Consider the following 19,718-nt stretch of genomic DNA (forward strand, 5'->3'; position numbering starts at 1 on the left):
CCCCTGGGTTTACTTTTGATGATGGGAGATGAAAAGCATAACTAAGCCCTAGAACCAGCTTTTCTTCCAGATCCTGTTGCTAAGGTCTTGGATGATGTCACCTCTCAAAGGTCTCATGGTGCTGGGTGTGTTTTCTTAAGCACATATTACAGGCAAATCACGAGACACTTGGGTTGCTTTAAAGAGGTCATTAAAAGGGGGTCAAATCAGCAGTGATAAGCTTGCAACCAGAACCTCATATCTTACAATCAGACATTGTAAACACGGATGCCGGGATCCAATGGGAAAGAAATTGGTACACAAAGAGGCATTACATGTGCATGTTCGTCAGATGAAATGGCTGAACCCAGGAGCAATGCACTGCCCCAGTCTGCCTGCCTTTGAAAGTATTAATCATTTGCAGGAAGCAGGGAATGGGCTGGATTCAGGCCTCTGCTAGCCCTCCATGCTCCCCTTGAGCAGATGATCAGCACTCCTGAAGGCAATTTGAGTGTGGTTGCAGGCATGTGTGGTTCTTCTGAGTGCACAGCTCCTGTTTGCATGAGTTTTTCCTCCGATTGATTCAGGATAAAATCTGAAAACAGGCGATTTGCTTTTCCCATGTGAAGGAAGGAGCTGCAGGTTCCCACTTCCATTGTGAAAGGGTCACACACTCAAACACCCGAACACATTTACTGCGAGAAATGTCATTATTCTTCAAAGGAGTGAGTTTAATTGAGCTTCATTACTTTCCTGCCCCTCACTTCCCTCTACAGCACGTGAAAAAACTGCCTTCTTGAGTGTTGGGTCAACCATTGGTCTCCTCCATGCAGGGGAAGTCCCTAACTCATCAAGGGTTTGAGTCCCGTTGGGTACCATCACCTGGTTTAGGTGCCAGTTGAAGCCATTTCCCGGAGAGTGGCTGCTGTCGCATACATACAGCTTCTAGGAGCTGCAGGTGAGAACTGAATGTGGACCAAAGGTGGGCAAACCACCCCAGAAGGAGCCCGACGTGTCCCCCACCAGAGGTACTACCTTCCCCAACACCCCACATACCCCTTAAACAAAGCGGTAGCAAGCAATCTGCTCCTTCCTTCCATGGAGGGAGTGACTGTGCACTGTTCCTCCGTGTGTTCTATCTCTGATGCTGCAAAAAAACAACAACAGACATGGACGTTTCATCAGCAGACCAATGCGTAGAAGAGATGCCCTGGTGTTCACCTACAGAGAGGGTGGGATTTCCCCCCAGAGAATCCTGGGAAGTTTGTTAAAGATCTGGGGATTGTATCTCAGTTCCCAGGATGCTTTGGGGGACCAATGTGTTTTAAACGTATGGTGTGTGTGCAGCCACAGCCTTACTGGGTGGGTTTTATGAACCAGTGATGGTGTACCGTGACTGGGTGTGGATGGGGTGGTCATAACTGGGAGTGGGGAGCTGCTTTTTAATTGACTCCCCCCACACTGAACTCGTTATGGAGACAGATGTGGTTTAACATTGTGCCATCACTGTGGGTGTGGCCAGTGCTTGAGGGAGAAACTAATCTTCAGATAAAACCTTGGAATCAAGGTTTGCCTGTGGTAGAGTTTCTAGATTGACTTCTTCCCCCTCCCCTCCTTGTTACAGTACCAGAAATGTCAATCAGCAGCCCTGCAATCTCTCCTTTGTACAATAGGCTGTTGTTGTCACTACAGAAATTCCATGACACATCAGCTTGTTGTGCAACCTCTCTGAAGCTTTAAAAAGCTCCCTCGATTATAGGAAATTGCCCACGTAAAATTGCCCAACATCTTTGTCCTTATCAAAGGACTACGTCCCATAAAGAGGCCAAATGCCAATAAGAGGAGTTGAGAGTGCTACTTAAACTTCCTTGCAACTTCAGCAGCCTCCACGGGAAGCAAATAATAAGGCTTGGCAGGTATATTATGCTTTGGGAATTTTCCAAATGCTTTGAGGGGAGGGGCTGTGCCTCAGTGGTGGAGCATGTGATCTGGAACAGAAGGTCTCTCGTGCAATCGCTGGCATTGCCGTGAAAAAAGAATTGGGCAGCAGGTGCTTGGAAAGACTTTTACCCGAGACCCCGGAGAGCTGCTGCCAGACAGAGTAGGTAACACTACGACAGAAGAACAAAGAGTATGACCTACATTGCAGCTTCCAGCTACAGCAGGGGTGGAACAGAGGAAGCTGCCTTACATTGAGTCAGACAGTTGGTCCATCTACCTCAGTATAGTTTATGCTCAGTGAAAACAGCTCTCCAGGATTCCAGACAGGAAGTGAAATATACTTGGAGTCAAGAGTGAATTTCATGCTCTTTATTCAGCTCATAGTAGCAATGAATGAAGCTTTCCCCAAAACGTCTAGCTATATACAGTGGTACCTCTAGATGCGAATGGGATCCGTTCCGGAGCCCCGTTCGCATCTAGAAGCAAACGTAACCCATGTCCATGAGTCTGCACGTGCGCGGGTTACATTTCGGCACTTCTGCGCATGCACATGACGTCATTTTGAGCGTCTGTGCATGCGCAAGCAGCGAAACCCGGAAGTAACGTGCTCCGTTACTTCAGGGTTGCCGCGGAGCGCAACTGGAACGCGCTCATCCCGAAGCACATTCAACCCGAGGTATGACTGTATACATTATTTACACAATGAGCCCTGCGTGATTGGCTAATTCCGGGCTGCTCCTGCAGGCCAATCAGGTCGCAGATTCACTTCCACCTGGAGCTGGATTGGGTGGCTCCTGCGGACCAATCAGACTGCTGCATTCTGGATCCTATTGTTCTAGGATTCAGCTCAGTACGTAACAGGAAGCATTCCCAACCCTACCAGGGGATGCCAGGGATTGAACATGGGGCCTTCTGCATGCCCAGGGGGTGCTCTCCTACTGAGCTGTAGCCCTTTCCCCAATTGCAACTCCCACCCTCCCTGACCATTGAGCATGCTGGCTGGGCGTAAAGCAACAACACTTGCAATAAGCTACTTGAACGGGGGGGGGGGGCACAATAGATGGAAATGCAACTTCTTCTTCACTGATTCTTTCCCTTTCAGCAACTACTTGTTGGTAAAGCAGATCATTACCTTTCAAGCTTTACTTCATGTTCAATCAGTATCAGTATGAGTTAGCACATGCTAGTGCTAAATGTTTTGGCTTCCTCTCTTGGCTACGTGGAAAACCCATAAGCATTGTACAGCCTTTATTATTTACCCATATGAAGGTATGTTCATGTTAGGGACTTAAACATGAGCTGTTTTGCCTCAAGAGTTTACCCCAGGTGACATAAGGAGTGGGCCTCTGCCTTATGCCTGCAGGTGGACAGCAGTGAGTGAAGTGGGACACCATGTGCTAAAATAAAGATGGGACAATTGGTTCATCCACGAACCTCCGCCTGCGATAAGGACAACAGGAAAGAGATCAAGGCCTGCTTCTGCCTCACTCAGGTGGAATGCCAGGGCAAAGTAACATCTAAACACAGCATTACTGACATTCCAAAGATTTCTTTTTTTCTAATCCGCATGACTTTGTATCATTCGTCTGCATTAAAGCTTTCGTTTCCATCTCTGGTGTTTGCTAGGGTAGGGTGTGTTTGTGGCTTTGGCTGAGAGAATATCAAGGTTTTTAATCATCTGAAAATTGAGCAACGGCAGAGGTCGGCCTATATCTGTTCCTGTCCCAGGGTACAGTCTGTTCTGTATATAGAAATTTAGGGAAATAAATATATTATATGGCTGTCATCGCCACAGTCAAGAAGGGACAGTGTCTGAAAAACTACAGATCTCATTTTCATAAACAGTCTGGATTACACCGCCTAACATTTTTGCTGCTTGTTTCTTCTGAAGGTTTATTTTAATGATTAAATGACCCAGAGAGTTTTATCGTCTAGATAACGAAAGCTTAAGAGTTAAGCCAAAATTTCATGATATGTTTATTATGATGTCTGCATTTATCTATTCCATAGTTTCAATCAACAAACGGAACGAAGCCATTTGGATTTGTGCGTGCATATGTGCCTTTGTGTGTGTGCATGAAGGCCCTTCCTGATTTTTTTATGGCGAGCACAGGAATGGGAGATATGTTATGACTTGGGTTGTTTACAGAGCTTAAAGCAAAACCTCCGCCTGGTTCTCCGTTTGGTTCTCAAACTTAATCTGTTCCAGAAGTCCATTCCAAAACCTTAGACTAATCATATCACATGTTTTACTGTAGCATTGCTTTGAGAACTCATGAGCAAATGGCTGTTTAGTACAGTGGTACCTCTAGATACGAACGGGATCCGTTCCGGAGTCCCGTTCGCATCTAGAGGTAAACGTATCTAGCGATGGCATGTCTGCGCACTCATGCGTAGCGTTTCGCCGCTTCTGCGCATGCGTGCGACATCATTTTGAGCGTCTGCGCATGCGCAAGCGGCGAAACCCGGAAGTAACGTGCTCCATTACTTCTGGGTTGCCACAGAGCGCAACTCGAACGTGCTCAACTCGAAGCGTATTTAACCCGAGGTATGACTGTAAATGGCCAATCACTTAAATCATGCCTGAGTTTTCATTTCGCTTTAGAGAAATGCATTTTTAATGCAACCCCTTTATGAAATAGATACTGTCTACAACAGCATAATTTCATTTTCCTTTTGTTTATCAGCCAGCATTTTTTGTGTGTGTCCATCAATGTCAGACTTCAAGACAGGTCAGCTGTTGGGTACTGAGACTGTCTGTCTCCCCTTGGACTTCTTGCTTTCTGCTGATTTCCAGCAGAGGCTAGTAACTCATTCCAAAGGGTATTTAGGGGCACAAGGCACTGGGACATTCTGTTGTCTTAACATCTACAGAGCTGTGATCTTTGCACATCACCCAGCCCTGGGCTTTTCTGAAGGGCAGGGGAATGATGGGTGCATAAAATGCCTGTTACTGGCATATTGACGTTATGAAATGAAGTTCATTAACATTTATCGGCTGCATGGTTAATTTCCAGGAAAGTAGATTTATGGTAATAAAACTATTAAAATACACGAGATAACATTGTTATGAGTGCTGTTAACATGCTCCCTTTCTCAGTCTAAAAAGTTAATGAGCAGCCTTATTGAGACAGACTGGAAGGTCTTCACTTCCACCGTGACTCCTGTTCCTGTACAGTGGTACCTTGGTTCTTAAACTTAATTTGTTCTGGAAGTCCATTCCAAAACTAAAGCGTTCCAAAACCAAGGCAAGCTTTCCCATAGAAAATAATGCAAAATGGATTAATCTGTTCCAGAACTTTAAAACAACCCCTAAAATAGAATTCAACATGAATTTTACTATCTAATGAGACCATTTATCTATAAAATGAAAGCAATCAATGTACTGTACTATAAAATAAATAAAACAATATTGTAGATGATAAAAATTAAATTAATTTTTTTTCTTACCTGCATCATTGTTTTGATGGGGGGCTTTTATCCATTTCTGCAGTCACACAATCAATCAATCAGTAGCTGAACTCGGTTCCACACGGTCACAAAAACAAATTAACCAAAAAAGCCTCAAAAACACAAAATAAATAGTAAAAACAAAAGTGCCAAATACAGTGGTACCTTGGTTCTCAAACTTAATCCATTCCGGAAGTCCGTTTGACTTCCAAAATGTTCAAAAACCAAGGCGCGGCTTCTGATTGGTGCAGGCGCCCTGGAAACAATAGCCGACAGCCACATTGGATGTTCGGCTTCTGAAAAATGTTCGAAAGCCAGAACACTTACTTCCGGGTTTCTGGCGTTTGGGAACCAAGGCGTTTGAGTACCAAGGTGTTAGAGAACCAAGGTAACACTGTATTGCCTTGGTTCGGTTAGATCGGGGCACAGAACTTCTGGCTCTGCGCTACGCTATTACTATTGTTTTTTAAGAATAGGTGAAACCATTTGAGGCACTCTGGTGTGTTTTTTACAAGACTCTCTGGATTTGGAAAACCCAGGGCAAAATGTCAGACTGGTGAAATCAAATGCCCAAATGCTTATTTTGTCTAAGCTTGCATTTGGGGGCTTTGCTCAGCCTTGAGATAATAAAGCAGCAGGTCCCTACAGCTTGGGCAGATCCATAGCATACATCAGGGACATCCAACTCCCAAGAGACTGCGATCTACTCACAGTATAAAAAAACTGGTTGTGATCTACCCATTGTCGTTGGATGGATCAAAGTTGTTGAGCTGTTTTTTTAGGGAGCAAACGAATGAATGAGACTGAATGAGCATTATACACAGAACATAATCAAAAGTCGATTATATAAAACACAGCTTAGGGCCTTGAGTCCACAGTCCAATAGTGGAACTTAATCTGATGGCCCACTTTTTTGCTAGGAAGCAAAGGTTGCTGAGCATTTTTAGGAAACCAAAGTTGTTCAACTTTTCTTAGGAAGCCAGAGTGGTTGAGCTTTTTTTTTTTAGGATGCAGTAGTTGTTGAGTTTTTTTATTCTATTTTTTAATTTTGGGGGAAGGAGATCCCTGAGGGACCAGAGATCGACCAGGATCTACCAGGAACACCCCGCGATCTACCAGTAGATCGTGATCTACTTGTTGGACGTGCCTGGCATACATTTAAAGTGTGTTCAATGGACATTTGAAGGAAATGACTTCACCCAAAGAATCCCGAGAACTGTATTTTTCTCCCGCAGACCTACAATTCCCCGTACCCTTAACAAACTATAGCTCCATGAATTCTTTGGGGGAAGTCAGTGCTGGTCAGAGATCCAACCAGAGGGGAGTCAACCCAGAACGTAACCTTGAATGGTGCTCTGTACCTGGTGTGAGATGCAAGTGTTGAGTCAATTGGGGGCACCACTCAAGGTTATGTTCTGGGTTGACTCCCCTCTGGTTGGGTCTATGACCAGGCATTTACAGTACTGTATCTAGGAATTCTACCTCTTTGCCATGACTGGAACTTGTAGGTAGCCAGTCTACACCAATGTAGTTAAAGTCACCCATTACTATGACATTTTCTCTTTGGGGTGCTTGCTTGATTTCATTCCTTCAAATATACTCAGAGTCCTGCAGTGAGTTCATGCTCTTTATTGCAGCTTGTAAAACAGTGATTGCATTCCACCACCCCCCCCAAACCTTAGGCCTTTATATACATTATTTACACAATGAGTCCCGTCTGATTGGCTGATTCTGCTTCCCTCCCGGATCCTGATTGGTCTTCTCCTGCAGGCCAATCAGTTGTTGCATCCTACTATTCTACCAGTCTAATAGGCTGATTAACTTCCTCCTGGAGCCTGATTGGTCTTCTCCTGCAAGCCAATCAGTTGTTGCATTCTAGGATCCTACCTACTTATTGTTCTAGGATCCAAACTTAGTACATAACACCCCTCATCTCAAGATCTCCCTGAGCATTATGAGCAGGAGGACAACAGCGCATCCCCAGCTCTAAATTACTCTAAGGGCCCGGTATCACCATCCACCATGATTTGTGAAGGAATCTTCCCCCTTCAAGTTTTCTGGTTTGCTGGACTGACATACAGACAACGCCATCTACAGTACGTCCTTCCTGTATAATTTACAGTGGTATCTCGGTTTACATATGCTTCAGGTTACAGGCTCTACTAAACCAGAAATAGTACCTTGGGTTAAGAACTTTGCTTCAGGATGAGAACAGAGATCGTGCTCCAGCGGTGCAGTGGCAGCAGGAGGTCCCATTAGCTAAAGTGGTGCTTCAGGTTAAGAACAGTTTCAGGTTAAGAACGGACCTCCGGAACGAATTAAGTACTTAACCCGAGGTACCACTGTATATCTAAAGAAAGCCATGTCTCACTGGTTCTCTGCATTCCTCCAGGTTTCCATTATGCCCACTGTATATCAATGCCATCCTCTAAGACCAAGCAGTCTAGTTCACCCATCTTGGCTCAGAGACTTCTAGCATTAGCTTATAAACACTTGTATGCTTTCTCTCTCTTCAAGTGTCTTGCTCTTGCCTTTTGACTTGTGTTGCTTTGGCCTTTCTGAATTGCTTTCCTGTGCCCTGTACTCACAATGCCTAGTTCTATGCTTTCCCCATTTAATTTTTCACCAGTTTTTTCATCTTCAACGCAGAGGATTCATTCTGAATTGGACCCTCCCCAACTCTTGTCGGCTTCCCTCCCTCCCTACAATCAGCTTAAAAGCTGCTCTGCCACCTTTTTCAAGTGCCAACAGAATCCTCTTTTAACATATACTAATGAATACATAGCCCTCTGAATTGTACTGTGACCTTTCTAGTTTGGCTCAAGGGGATTCACTCAGCAAGAGGTTTCTTATTTCTGATGTAAATCACCCTTGCTTCCCACAAGGCTCTACCACACAAACCCTCCAAGGTCTCTTACTGAGGCAGGTGGTTTCTTTCTGCTATTCTCCTCTCGCCGCCTCAAGCAATGCTGGGCTCTTTTCACAGCAGCCTTTAGCCATTGTGGTTTGGCCACCAGGGGGCCTACGGTTCAATAAAGGATGATTGGAGCGAATTACTGGGAGAAACGGTTTTTATTCTGGCCCAAGATCTGAGGGAATGCAGAACGGCAGTGAGGCTGGTCGAGGCAGACTGAAGAGTTTCTCCGTCTTGGCTCAATCCGGGCTGAAGCATCAGGGTCGCCTCCCCCTGCTCCCTGCCCTCTTAATACCTCGAGTCAAAGCGTGGGAATTTCCTCCCTCATTTTCTCCTAGTTTGCTGTGCCACCTCTGCTGGCTCTTTTTGTAAGTTGCCTTCTGTGTGCATCGTCCTCCCCATCTGTGCAGAAGGAAGGATGCCTTTGCCTTGGACAGTGATGCTTTTGCTTCCTTTCCTGCAGCCTCTGGAGACCAGGGGGAAGGAAGGTGCTGCCCCGCTTCTTCAAGAGCCTTCAATATCCTCCAGGAGGGAGCAGAGGGCTGGAGAGGGTCATTTAACAAGGCACTTTGTCTCCCCAGAGGCGCTGCTGGAGATGCCTGGAAGACCGGGCAGGCTGAGATGGCCAGGACCCCTTGGCAATCAGAGGGGGCGGCAGCTGTCGGAAGAGCAACTGAGGTGGAAAAGGACTCGCCGGGGAACCGAGGATGAAGATCCCAAGCCAGTTCAGCAGTACGTTCCGGGAGTAAAAGTGGAGTTTCCTCGGCCCGTGCTCCCTGGCAGCTTACGGCCCACCAAGGCCCTGGTGCCGTCCAGCACGTATCCCTCTGAGCAGCGCCAGCGGAGTCCGGCGGTCCACGGGGCCACAGAACCCCAGGACAATATGACTGTGGCATCAGGGAAGCGCCCTCAGATCCAAAACCCTCTGTACCCAGTGACTGAGAGCTCTTACAGCGCCTACGCTGTCATGTTCCTGTCCCTCATTGTCTTTGCCGTGGGCATCATTGGGAACCTCTCCGTGATGTGCATCGTCTGGCACAACTACTACATGAAAAGTGCCTGGAACTCCATCTTGGCCAGCCTTGCCTTCTGGGACTTCCTCATCCTCTTCTTCTGCCTGCCAGTGGTTATCTTCAATGAGATCACCAAGAAGAGGCTGCTGGGGAGCATCTCCTGCCGCGTGGTGCCTTTCATGGAGGTAAGAGATTCCACTGTGCTCCTTCCTGGTTTCTCATCAGCAATTTTGTGCGTCCTCTTTGGGGGATAATGTTCGAGCATGTGCCCAGCTATATATTGCGAGCTTGGACTTACACCCTCTACAGTGTAACTCAGTGCCTCCTATGCTATATATTCTAACCTCATATGAAAGGCTGGAGCGGGCATAGGCAACCTCGGCCCTCCAGATGTTTTGGGACTACAATTCCCATCATCCCTGACCACTGGTCCTGTTAGCTAGGGATCATGGGAGTTGTAGTCCCAAAACATCTGGAGGGCTGAGGTTGCCCATGCCTTGGCTGGAGGCTACACCAGCCTTCTTCCCAACCGGGTAGCAGGTGTGTCCCAGATCACTGAGATGCCTTTCAGAAAGTGGAGATAAGTATGCTTGTTGGATGAGGAAAGTATTGGCACAGATGGTATTTTTAAAGCCTGATTACCATGGGCTTTCATCTGAACTGTGCTTAGGCCATTTGAAAATTGCTGTGGGTCTTGGTGGACCGCTTCATTGTTTTTCTGCCTCTTGTAGCAATTGCCGCTGTGCTAGATGCTCTCTGGTTTCTATTTGTATTTTATTGCTTCTTTTATTTCTTATAGTTATTTAATTGTATTACACTTTGAATTCCATAGACGCTATAGCAATGCAATTAAAAATCAGTATGGCTATTTAATATGGACATGCCATGGACCACCTGAATGAAGCTAGCTGACCACAGGTGGTCCGTGGAGCACAGTTTGAGAACTCCTTGCATAGTGATTTGTTGCTGCATTGACTCCAGATACTCGGAGCTACAGAATAAACATGGGGAAGTTGTGCATTATTTGTCTAGAAGAAAACAATATAGGATGGAAATACAGCTAATTTACGGAGCAAGGTTATAAATGCAAATACTTTGAAGTCCCCTCAGGAAGATAATGCCCCAATTAAAAATAATAAACATATCAAACAGCTGCACTGAATCCATTAACCAGCAGGGCTTCAGGCTGCTATAACGATCTAAGACAATTCAAAGAGCTGTATTCATACCATTGCAAAGTTTTATTCACAACTTTTAAAGGTTCGGAGCAAGGACAGAGAAGGCAGAGCTGAAGTGGCCATTCTTGGAAAAATTCTCTCCCGTTGAGGACAATGCATTCCTCTTTAGGGTACCACTGCCTTTAACAGTCATGTGACAGGGATACTAGATCATGCTGGGGAAAGCTCTACTTGATGAATTTCTACCTGTTGTGCCTGCTTTTAAAAGATCAGAAAGAGACAGTCGCAGCCCTAACTTTAAGACTTCATCCAGGTACTTATCACTTAGAGATATATGCAGCAGTGTCGTAAGAACGTAAGAATAACCTCCTGGATCAGGCCAAAGGCCCATCTAGTTCAACATCCTATTCTTACAGTGGCAGGAAACCCATTAGAAGTGTGCCACATTTCTAAATTGCATAGAAGTTCCCCTCTACTTGGGTTGTGTATGCTTGTGCATATGATGGCGCATGTAGATAATACTTCTGGTGTGTCTTAAGCTTTCGCACCTGGGGATAACCTTATCTTTTTTTATAGACTGGACAGTTAGTCTGAGGTACACAAAGGCCATGTACCTCACTTCAGGTCCCAGGGGAAATCTGTGGCAAAGGAAGGAACTGAACCAGGGATTCAGCTAGTATTTGAGGAGAGCCCATACTTACCATTATGGACATGTGGATCCTCTTTTGATATAACCAGCAGAGGAAGGAAGAGCAACCAAGTGACAATTCCCTCTTCTACACAACCGTTGAAGGCGCAATAACTCTGCCCTCTTTTTCATCTGCTCATGCTATCAATATATTTGCTTTTGCACATGAACCTCAAGCATCCCTGTGTGCAGGCAACTGCATCAGTCATGATCATGTATTTGTTTAGTGTTTCGGCATATCCAAAATACATTTTATTTTCAGCTGCATTGGTTTCTAAGGTAGTGGGGTGAGGGCAGATCCTGCACTCCTGTGAGTGCTCAAAACGTTGCACCTTTGAAAACAGGGAGGCTTACTTTTGAGTAAACATGGATAAGATTGCACTGCACACGCAACATTTGTGCGGAGTACCCTGCCCCCTTCCATGCCTTGCTAGAGTGTGCCTAAAAGACAAGTCTGAATAATCAACCGCTGTCAATGAAGATGGTTGACAAATGCTCAGTATGGCGGATCTCTGTGAAACTCACTCTGCACTTAAAGACATGAAAACTAGGCTGTCAGGTGGAAGGAAGACAAAGACATGGCTGGGTGGACCTGTACATTTGCCATGTAATTCTGCCATTAGAATATTGTTCCCTCTTCTGTCCCAAGGCACTTGGGCTTCAGAGGGTTTCCATCCGAGGAAAGCAGCCTGGTGTGAGGTCAGATTCACACAATCCTTTATCTCCAGTCAGATGTGGGAAAATAAATTAACATGGCCATGTGGTGGAGCAGTTGTCTGATTGTCCAGGATACTTTGGGAGAAACCACTATGTTTGAACTGGCACAAAAGGGATGTGAGTTAGAGCCAACCAACGATCAGGATCTAAACTACTAGCTCATGTCAGCTTCATTCCGGTTTGACCATAATGGCTTCTCCCAAAGAACATTGGGGATTATGGGGCCAAACTAGACATTAATTACATGCTTGGGATTGGCAACATCTTTCTTTTTGCCCCAATTTTCAAATATTATGTAGAATTTCAAAAATCAAGGCAAATAGCAGCTGGTGTAAAACTCAATTTCCAATGGGAAGACAGTGCAAGGAAAATGATTTTTCAATTTTAAAAATCTCGCTCTCCGGATCAGGATATGGGGCTTTGAAGCTGCTTTTTGTAAATGAAGAGACATTGCTGGTCCCAAATGCAGGATGCAAAAACATGGTTAAAGTCATGCCTAGTTTGGCTGCTAAATTTGGTGAAGGTGCTAAGAATTCTCTGTTACTGATCCCTAGTCTCCTCTTCAAATTACATTTCCCTGAGGCCCAACCCTCACCCCCAGGAAAACAGGTGATCAATGACTGCTAGCCGTGATGGCTATATTCTACCTCCAAGATCAAAGGCAAAATGCCTCTGAATGCCAGTTGCTGGGGAACAACAGTGGGAAATAAGAATGCCATTGTGCTCACGACCTGCATGTCAGCTTCCCATAGGCATCTGGTTGGCCCCTGTGGGAAGCAGGACATTGGACTGGATCAGCCTTTGGTCTGATCCAGCAGGGCTTTTCTTACAACAGAACCATCAAGACCATTGTGTCAGCTCACGGCCAGGCTGCATTAGAGTTCATTCGACCCACAATTGGCCCTGTGAATTTGTGTGGCTGGCTTTGTCTCATATAGGGCAAAGCACATAGGAAAGCTCCATAGAACATAGGCACCTTCCTTTGTAAACATTCATCATTCAGAAAGTAAACATCCATTCTTAAGGAAATCAGCCCTGAGTGCTCACTGGAAGGACAGATGCTGAAGCTGAGGCTCCAATACTTTGGCCACCTCATGAGAAGAGAAGACTCCCTGGAAAAGACCCTGATGTTGGGAAAGATGGAGGGCACAAGGAGAAGGGGACGACAGAGGACGAGATGGTTGGACAGTGTTCTCAAAGCTACCAGCATGAGTCTGACCAAACTGCGACAGGCAGTGGAAGACAGGAGTGCCTGGCGTGCTCTGGTCCATGGGGTCACGAAGAGTCAGACACGACTAAACAACAACACAAAGCTGGAGTGTTCTCATTTGCAATGAATTGGAACTGCCCAGGTTTATGGTAGTGCTCTTGCACACATCTCAATAATTTCAACAGGGTTTGTACCAGGGAATATCCCAGTAGCTTATGCCTAGGACTGAGAAGACAGGTGGTTTATTGAAAGCTAGTGTTCTGCGGACAAACGCCCGCTCCCTCGGCCTATAGAGTGAGATGAGCACGCAACCCCAGAGTCATCCGCGACTGGACCTAACGGTCAGGGGTATCTTTACCTTTACCTTAGTGTTATGCAATAAGCAAAGTGTTGGAACCTGGAACTGAGTGATGCATGTTTAAATTCCAACTGGAACTGAAATGAAATTTTGTGCAGATTAAAGTCTTTGCGATTTCTTACAACCCAATTGTTTACTTTCTGAATGATGAATGTTTACAAATGTGGGGCTAGGCTGGTAAGTGGGGAAGACCAATGGGACCATGTGTTGGTGGTCCTGAAAGTGCTGCACCATGTGCCAATGAGCTACTGGGCCAATTCAAGGGGTTAGTATTAGCATGGGACCCAAGTACCTAAAAGAGTGCCTTCCCCAATACCAGTCATCTTGGTCCTTATGATCAGCAGGTGAGGACTTGCTGGTGATGCTGCCACTGGAGGCTGTCCAGTTTGCATTGACCCATAACGGGGTCTTTACAGTAGTGGTTCCCCATTTGTGGAACCACCTTCCCTAGTGAAGTGAATCTGTCTCCTGTCCTGCATTATTGACTTTTCAGGATAAATTCAGACACATTACTGTTTACCAAGGCATTTGGTAGTTGAAAGACAATGTTTCTGGCAACCCTGAGATCACTGGTTGAGAAAGTGTTTTAAAATTGCTTTTGGAATGTTTTGAACTATTTAGTCCCCCACCCCACCCCCCAAAAAATAATGTTTTAACATTACTGTGTCTACCACCCTGGGCTCCTTCTGAGGTAAGGACAGGATATAAACCAAATGAATAAATAAAAAATGATGACGATGATGTTCAGACTTGACCATTGGCATGTAGGTTAGTTTTTGTATAATATATACAAGTTCCTTCTTCTCTCCTGTCCTTCCTTGTGAGAGAACGTGCCACACAGGCTGCTTACTCTGTAGCTTCTCTGGTCGGTTTCTAACGCGAAGCAAGATGAGAGCGATGCAGGTGGTGAAACATCTGTGAATGATTCAGTGCTTCGCTATGGGAACAGCTCCATGCCTGGGTGAGGCAGGGAAGACAATGCAGCCTTGGTATTGTTTGGCAGGATCACAGGCAGTAAGGGCTTGCTGTAGGAAAATAGGGAAATGCAGTCACGGGTCAAGGACTTATTCATGCAGTCCACACATCCCAACACTGCCAGAGACCAGTTCTGCTTGCTCTGGAGAAATATTTGCCAACATCTGAAAGTCCAAAACAGGCTGACGGTGCTTGCAGACATTTACTACCCTCCATCCTAGAAGCTGCATACCCAGTGCCACTCTGAAAGGAAAGCAACTGAAACCAGGGGAGGAATCTTAGTAACTGCAGTCATTCAGAAAAAGAAAAATTATGTTAAATGCTAGAATGTTAACATGCTTGAAACTGCTGACTATGAAAGCAGCATAGTACATATTCCTTATTCCGCTTCGTTTGTCAGTCTTAAGTAGTTTGCAAATTGCCTTTTAATAAAACTTGCAGAGCAGCTGTGCCTTTGGAAGACATTCTGGTTTAACCCAGCAGCTCAGCTTTTGCAAAAGTTACCCTGTGCCTTTGAGTTTACCTCTCAGAACAAATGTCAAGCACACGGCAGCTATCATTTGTTTGGCTGCCTCTTCTCTACCTCAAAGCATCTCAGAGAGCAGAAGAGTTGTGGCAGGGAAGACAATGCTGACCCCATCCTTCACCTTCCACTTTCTCCCAAAACTCCCCATGCAAGCTACTCCTCCCCTCCCAAGTTTTCTACCTTAAAAACTCTTTTAAGGCTTTGTTTATGTGCACATTTATTTGGGAATAAGAGCCTCTGTACAAATGCAGTGGAATAACCAGATTACTGTTTTTCCTGGGACTGTGGTACCACTCCATGTTGCAGATGGAGGGTGGCATGTTTGAATGATTCTTCAGGGTTTTTTTTTTTTAAAAAAAAACCCTATGTCAAGAAAAAGATTATGCGCTGTGGTTTGGTGAGGTGCAGAGATCTGCGATGAGGCTTCAACTGGTGATTGTAAGGGCCAAGATGGGCCTTATTGGGGAGGCATTCTTTTAGCTACATGGGTTCCAAGCCATTTAAGGATTTGTTTTCTAGTACTAACACCATGAATTTGGCCCGGTAGCTCGCCGGCAGACTATGCAGTGTGTTTAGGCCTGATGACACATGGTCCCATTGAAGGCAGAGTAGGGTTGCACAGCATCACATGCATACAGAGCAACTGCTTGGAGGAGCAAAATGAAACACTTGGGCAGGGCCTACAGTGTTCAAGGCAGCCCCTTGCTCCAGTCTCCCACCAGTTTCTTGGAGAGAAACAAGGGCATTGTCAGCATCATGTGGTGTGTGTGTGTGTGTGTGTGTGTGTGTGTGTGTGTGTGTGTATCTTTAGATTAAGAGGGAACCTGTGGGTACCCATTCTCGTGTCTTTAAAAAGCACCGTGAGAAGCAGCCCTCAGAAGCGCAGGCTGTGGCCTGGAAGTGTTCTGTTGTGCACCGGTTTGGCTGCACTTAAAAGGAGACGGAGGGTTTCTGAGGATTTCTTCCCAATTTCCGATGCTTCCTGCACTCAATGAATGTCCCTTGTTCCCCTCAGAAGTGAGCGGGTGCCTGCAATTAGGGCCCTGGAGCTCTCGCGCAGTCTATGGACAACTGTTCAAATGGGGCGTTGTGTTTCCTGAGCCCAAGGAAAGCACAGCGTTTGTAATGGAGAGGGCAGTGTGAGGGGGAGGGCAGCCCCGGCTGCTATTTATTCATGCTCTTCATTGTCTTTCAAACCCACCCAGAGTTTGGCATTTTCTCCTCCACGCTTTGCCCTCTTCCCTTTTGGCAGAGGGGGATGTTTTCCTGGGCTTCTGAATGCAGCGGAAATTAGCTGGGACTGGCTGGGGACACCAACAAACTTATTTGAACTCGCTTATCCCTCTGAGAGCGGATGTGTTTAGGTAGTAAGAACCAGAAGGGGAGCAGGGTTGGGAGGGGATTTCAATGACCAGCGCTGATTTTGTCAAGGGCTTGCTAGTGGCCCGGGAAGGATTCACAAGGAGGTCTCTCCCACCCAAGCCTGCCACTCTTGCTTTTAGTTGCTAATTGCAATCTGTAAATATATGAAAAGGTGCAGCAAAATTCTGTGAAGAGTCCCAAGGAGGTAGAATGTATTGTACCACTTCTGGGTGTTCCCCAACATAATAATTTCCTTGCAATTAGAAGTGTAGTGCATCATAGAGAAAAAGTTCTGGTCCCAACCCTTTGCCTGCCATGCTGGCTTTCTGTTTGCATGAAATGATTAAGATGGGGAGCATTTGTGACTGGGATCTCTCCACCTGTAGGCTGATGTGATACAGTCCATTGTAGCCCCTGCCTTCTGTTGCATGAGTAGAGCCTGCCCAAGTCTGGTTTCCTGGGGAGGGATAGCTAGTAAATAAGAAGTGCAGCTATAGGAAAGTTTCTAGTCATACCACAGATGCATGTTTCAACTGATATATATGTATACACAAACCACAATGAGGCCCCTGACTTCCTACTGTCATCCCTATGCTGTCACCAACTGATATAAAAATATAGGCAAAAATGGTAAAGGTATAAAATACAAACACTGAGATATAAGGAACCCAAAAAGGGTGGTAAGGGGGAACAATGGATAAGAGAATGCTGCTTAGCTGAGTCTTTGAGCATTTTTATTTCAGATACAGCTTTTGGAGAGTCCACCAGATTGCTTTACCAGGTATTGACCGTACAAATTCACACTAGTGTTAAAGCAGAATAGCAGCCAATAGCATCTTAGGCTGAAAAGGGGGTGGGTATGAGTAGGCTGTAAGCCTTTCTATCAGAGCTGATCCCCTCAGCTGCCTTGATATATGTGCCTCAAGTTTACAAAGCAAGGGGGGTCATTCTGATAATAGGGCTCATTTAGCACTCTAAATTTGCTTCTTTTCAATCCTTCGGGCTTCCAAAGGTTACTGTCTCTCTTTGCTTAGGCCTACATTGGAGTAACCTTTTCCAAAGCATCTTTCACCTATAATTCATTATGTCTTTTCACACACTTTTGGCCTTAACCAACAACAGTGCTCTTGGGAACATATAAAAAAAGCTGTTGGGGTTTTGGGTGACCTTACCTGGTTTTACAAAAGGCATGTATATAAAAATAGCATGGTATATAAAAATATAAAAATAGCATGGTATAAATTGGGGTCTGCATCAATCCTTATACAGTAGGCCCATTTCTTGTACAGTGGTACACCTCAGGTTACATACGCTTCAGGTTACAGACTCCGCTAACCCAGAAATAGAGCTTCAGGTTAAGAACTTTGCTTCAGAAATCTTGCTCCAGTGGCACGGCAGCAGCAAGAGGCCCCATTAGCTAAAGTGGTGCTTCAGGTTAAGAACAGTTTCAGGTTAAGTACGGACCTCCAGAACAAATTAAGTACTTAAACCGAGGTACCCCACTGTACTCAGAAAGAGGCTTTTTGCACTCAAAAGAAATAGAGAAACTGATTTTGCAGCTCCTCCATTGATGTCAACATCCCCTTCTCCCTTTAAAGCAAACTGCCCCTTTTGGTCAGTTCACTTACCCTGAACAACAGTCTGTCTCTGTTCTTTGTGATCCTAGGTGTCTTCATTGGGCGTAACCACCTTCAGTCTCTGCGCTCTGGGCATTGACAGATTCCATGCGGCCACCAGTCCGCAAGCCAAGCTGCGACCCATTGAGCACTGCCATTCCATCATTGCCAAGCTGGCTGTCATCTGGGTGGGTTCCATGACTCTTTCCGTCCCAGAGATCCTCCTCTGGCAGCTGGCGCAAGACACCTCACCAGTCTCCGGCGTCGTGACTGACTACTGCACCATGAAGCCTTCCCAGGACCTGCCAGAATCTATTTACTCTCTGGTCCTGACTTACCAGAACGCCAGGATGTGGTGGTACTTCGGATGCTACTTCTGCCTGCCCATCCTCTTCACTGTCAGCTGCCAACTGGTCACTAGAAGAGTCAGCAGCCCAGACAAGACCGACTGCCGTGGCAGTAAGCACGGGCAGTGTGAGAGCCAACTCAACTGCACCGTGATCGGCCTGACAGTGATCTATGGTCTCTGCACAATTCCAGAGAACGTCAGCAATATCGTTGTGGCTTATCTATCTCCTGACATGGCCAAGCAGACCCTGGACCTGCTAAGTCTCGTCAACCAGTTCTTCTTGTTCTTCAAGTGCTCGGTGACTCCTGTGCTGCTGCTGTGCCTCTGCAAGCCGCTGGGCCAGGCTTTCATGGACTGCTGCTGCTGCTGCTGCGACGAGTGTGGTCAGGAAGCTGCCTCCAGCGACGGCGGCTCCGACGGCAAGCTGAAAACCGAGATGTCTTCTTCCATCTTCTTTGACAAGCCCCGGGAATCGCCTACCCCTGTGGGGGCGGCTGGCACTCCATGCTAAGCTCAATCAGCTAAGCGGGGAGCATTAGCAGTTCTTCCACCAGCTTCTTCCCAAGACCAAAAGTTGTTTTTCTCTTTAGTTATCAGCTGGCGAAGTGGCTGGACGGTGGAAATGGAGCAGGGCTTGTTCCAAACACCAGCTCCGACCAGAGTGACTTAGTTATGAGGCCTCAACAGGCAGCTCTCTCTCCTCTGCTGAACTATTACCTAGGGTGTGAGCGCCCCCAAATCGCAGGCACGAGTAGAGAAGGCTGCTGCCATGAAGGAGGGGGGTGCTGAGGAAAGCTCCGCCTGCAGCCCCTCAAGGACTGAAGAGACCCCAAGTGTCTTAGAGAGGACATAGTACAAATTAACCCATCTTGCCGTCGTGCAGGATCTCACTGTCCCCTTCTCTGCTCCAGGCCCAGAGACAGCCTCCTATACAAGATAAGCACTACCCTAGCCTCAATAAACCAATACTCTAGATAGTGAAACATGTTTCCTGAGATGACATTTTTAAAAACAAAAGATGTGCTGTAGAGCTGCTAATTGTTGTGTGTCTTCTAAAGTGAATCTACCCATTTAGTGCCTTACCAGATTTCCTCCCTGACCAGCATAGTTTTCCGGGAAGGTATATATACTTTTTTTTAATGTGATAAGGGAAAGCACTGGAAAGGTATTCTGATTTATCACAAGTCTCCAGGTGAGTACTACTCACTGAACTTTGATGCTCCTAACTAAGCTTGTATTTGCACTCATGGTGGTGCATGTGTGGTTTTTGTCAGCACAGCCTCCCAGGAGGAAAGAGTTCAACTCTTTCCCTGCACACCATGGTCCAGATCATAACCAGGATGCCAACAGGTGCTGTTAATGGTTTTATAAGTATTCACATAACTACATGTGACACATAAGGTGTGATTCACTCCGTGTATTTCCTATTTGTGACCCAAACG

At 46.0% G+C, this 19,718-nt stretch overlaps 1 protein-coding gene across 1 annotated transcript; it reads left to right on the plus strand.

The window, feature by feature from the left end:
* The first annotated feature begins 8,301 nt into the window (after window positions 1–8,301).
* GPR37L1 (G protein-coupled receptor 37 like 1) lies at window positions 8,302–19,259 on the plus strand. Its single transcript, XM_083620224.1, has 2 exons — window positions 8,302–9,482; window positions 17,978–19,259. Exons 1-2 carry the CDS (start codon window positions 8,703–8,705, stop codon window positions 18,785–18,787), a joined length of 1,590 nt encoding a protein of 529 aa, XP_083476350.1. The 5' UTR covers window positions 8,302–8,702; the 3' UTR covers window positions 18,788–19,259.
* The last annotated feature ends 459 nt before the right edge of the window (window positions 19,260–19,718 follow it).

This window comes from Podarcis filfolensis, assembly GCF_964270895.1.
Source record: "Podarcis filfolensis genome assembly, chromosome: 6".
Lineage (NCBI taxonomy): Eukaryota > Metazoa > Chordata > Lepidosauria > Squamata > Lacertidae > Podarcis > Podarcis filfolensis.

Excerpts from the sequence above, each read along its gene's own strand:
- GPR37L1 (XM_083620224.1), top strand. The coding sequence starts at position 8,703 with ATGCCTTTGCCTTGGACAGTGATGCTTTTGCTTCCTTTCCTGCAGCCT. Across the intron at positions 9,483-17,977 it reads GCGTGGTGCCTTTCATGGAG|GTGTCTTCATTGGGCGTAAC; the intron begins GTAAGAGATTCC and ends TTGTGATCCTAG.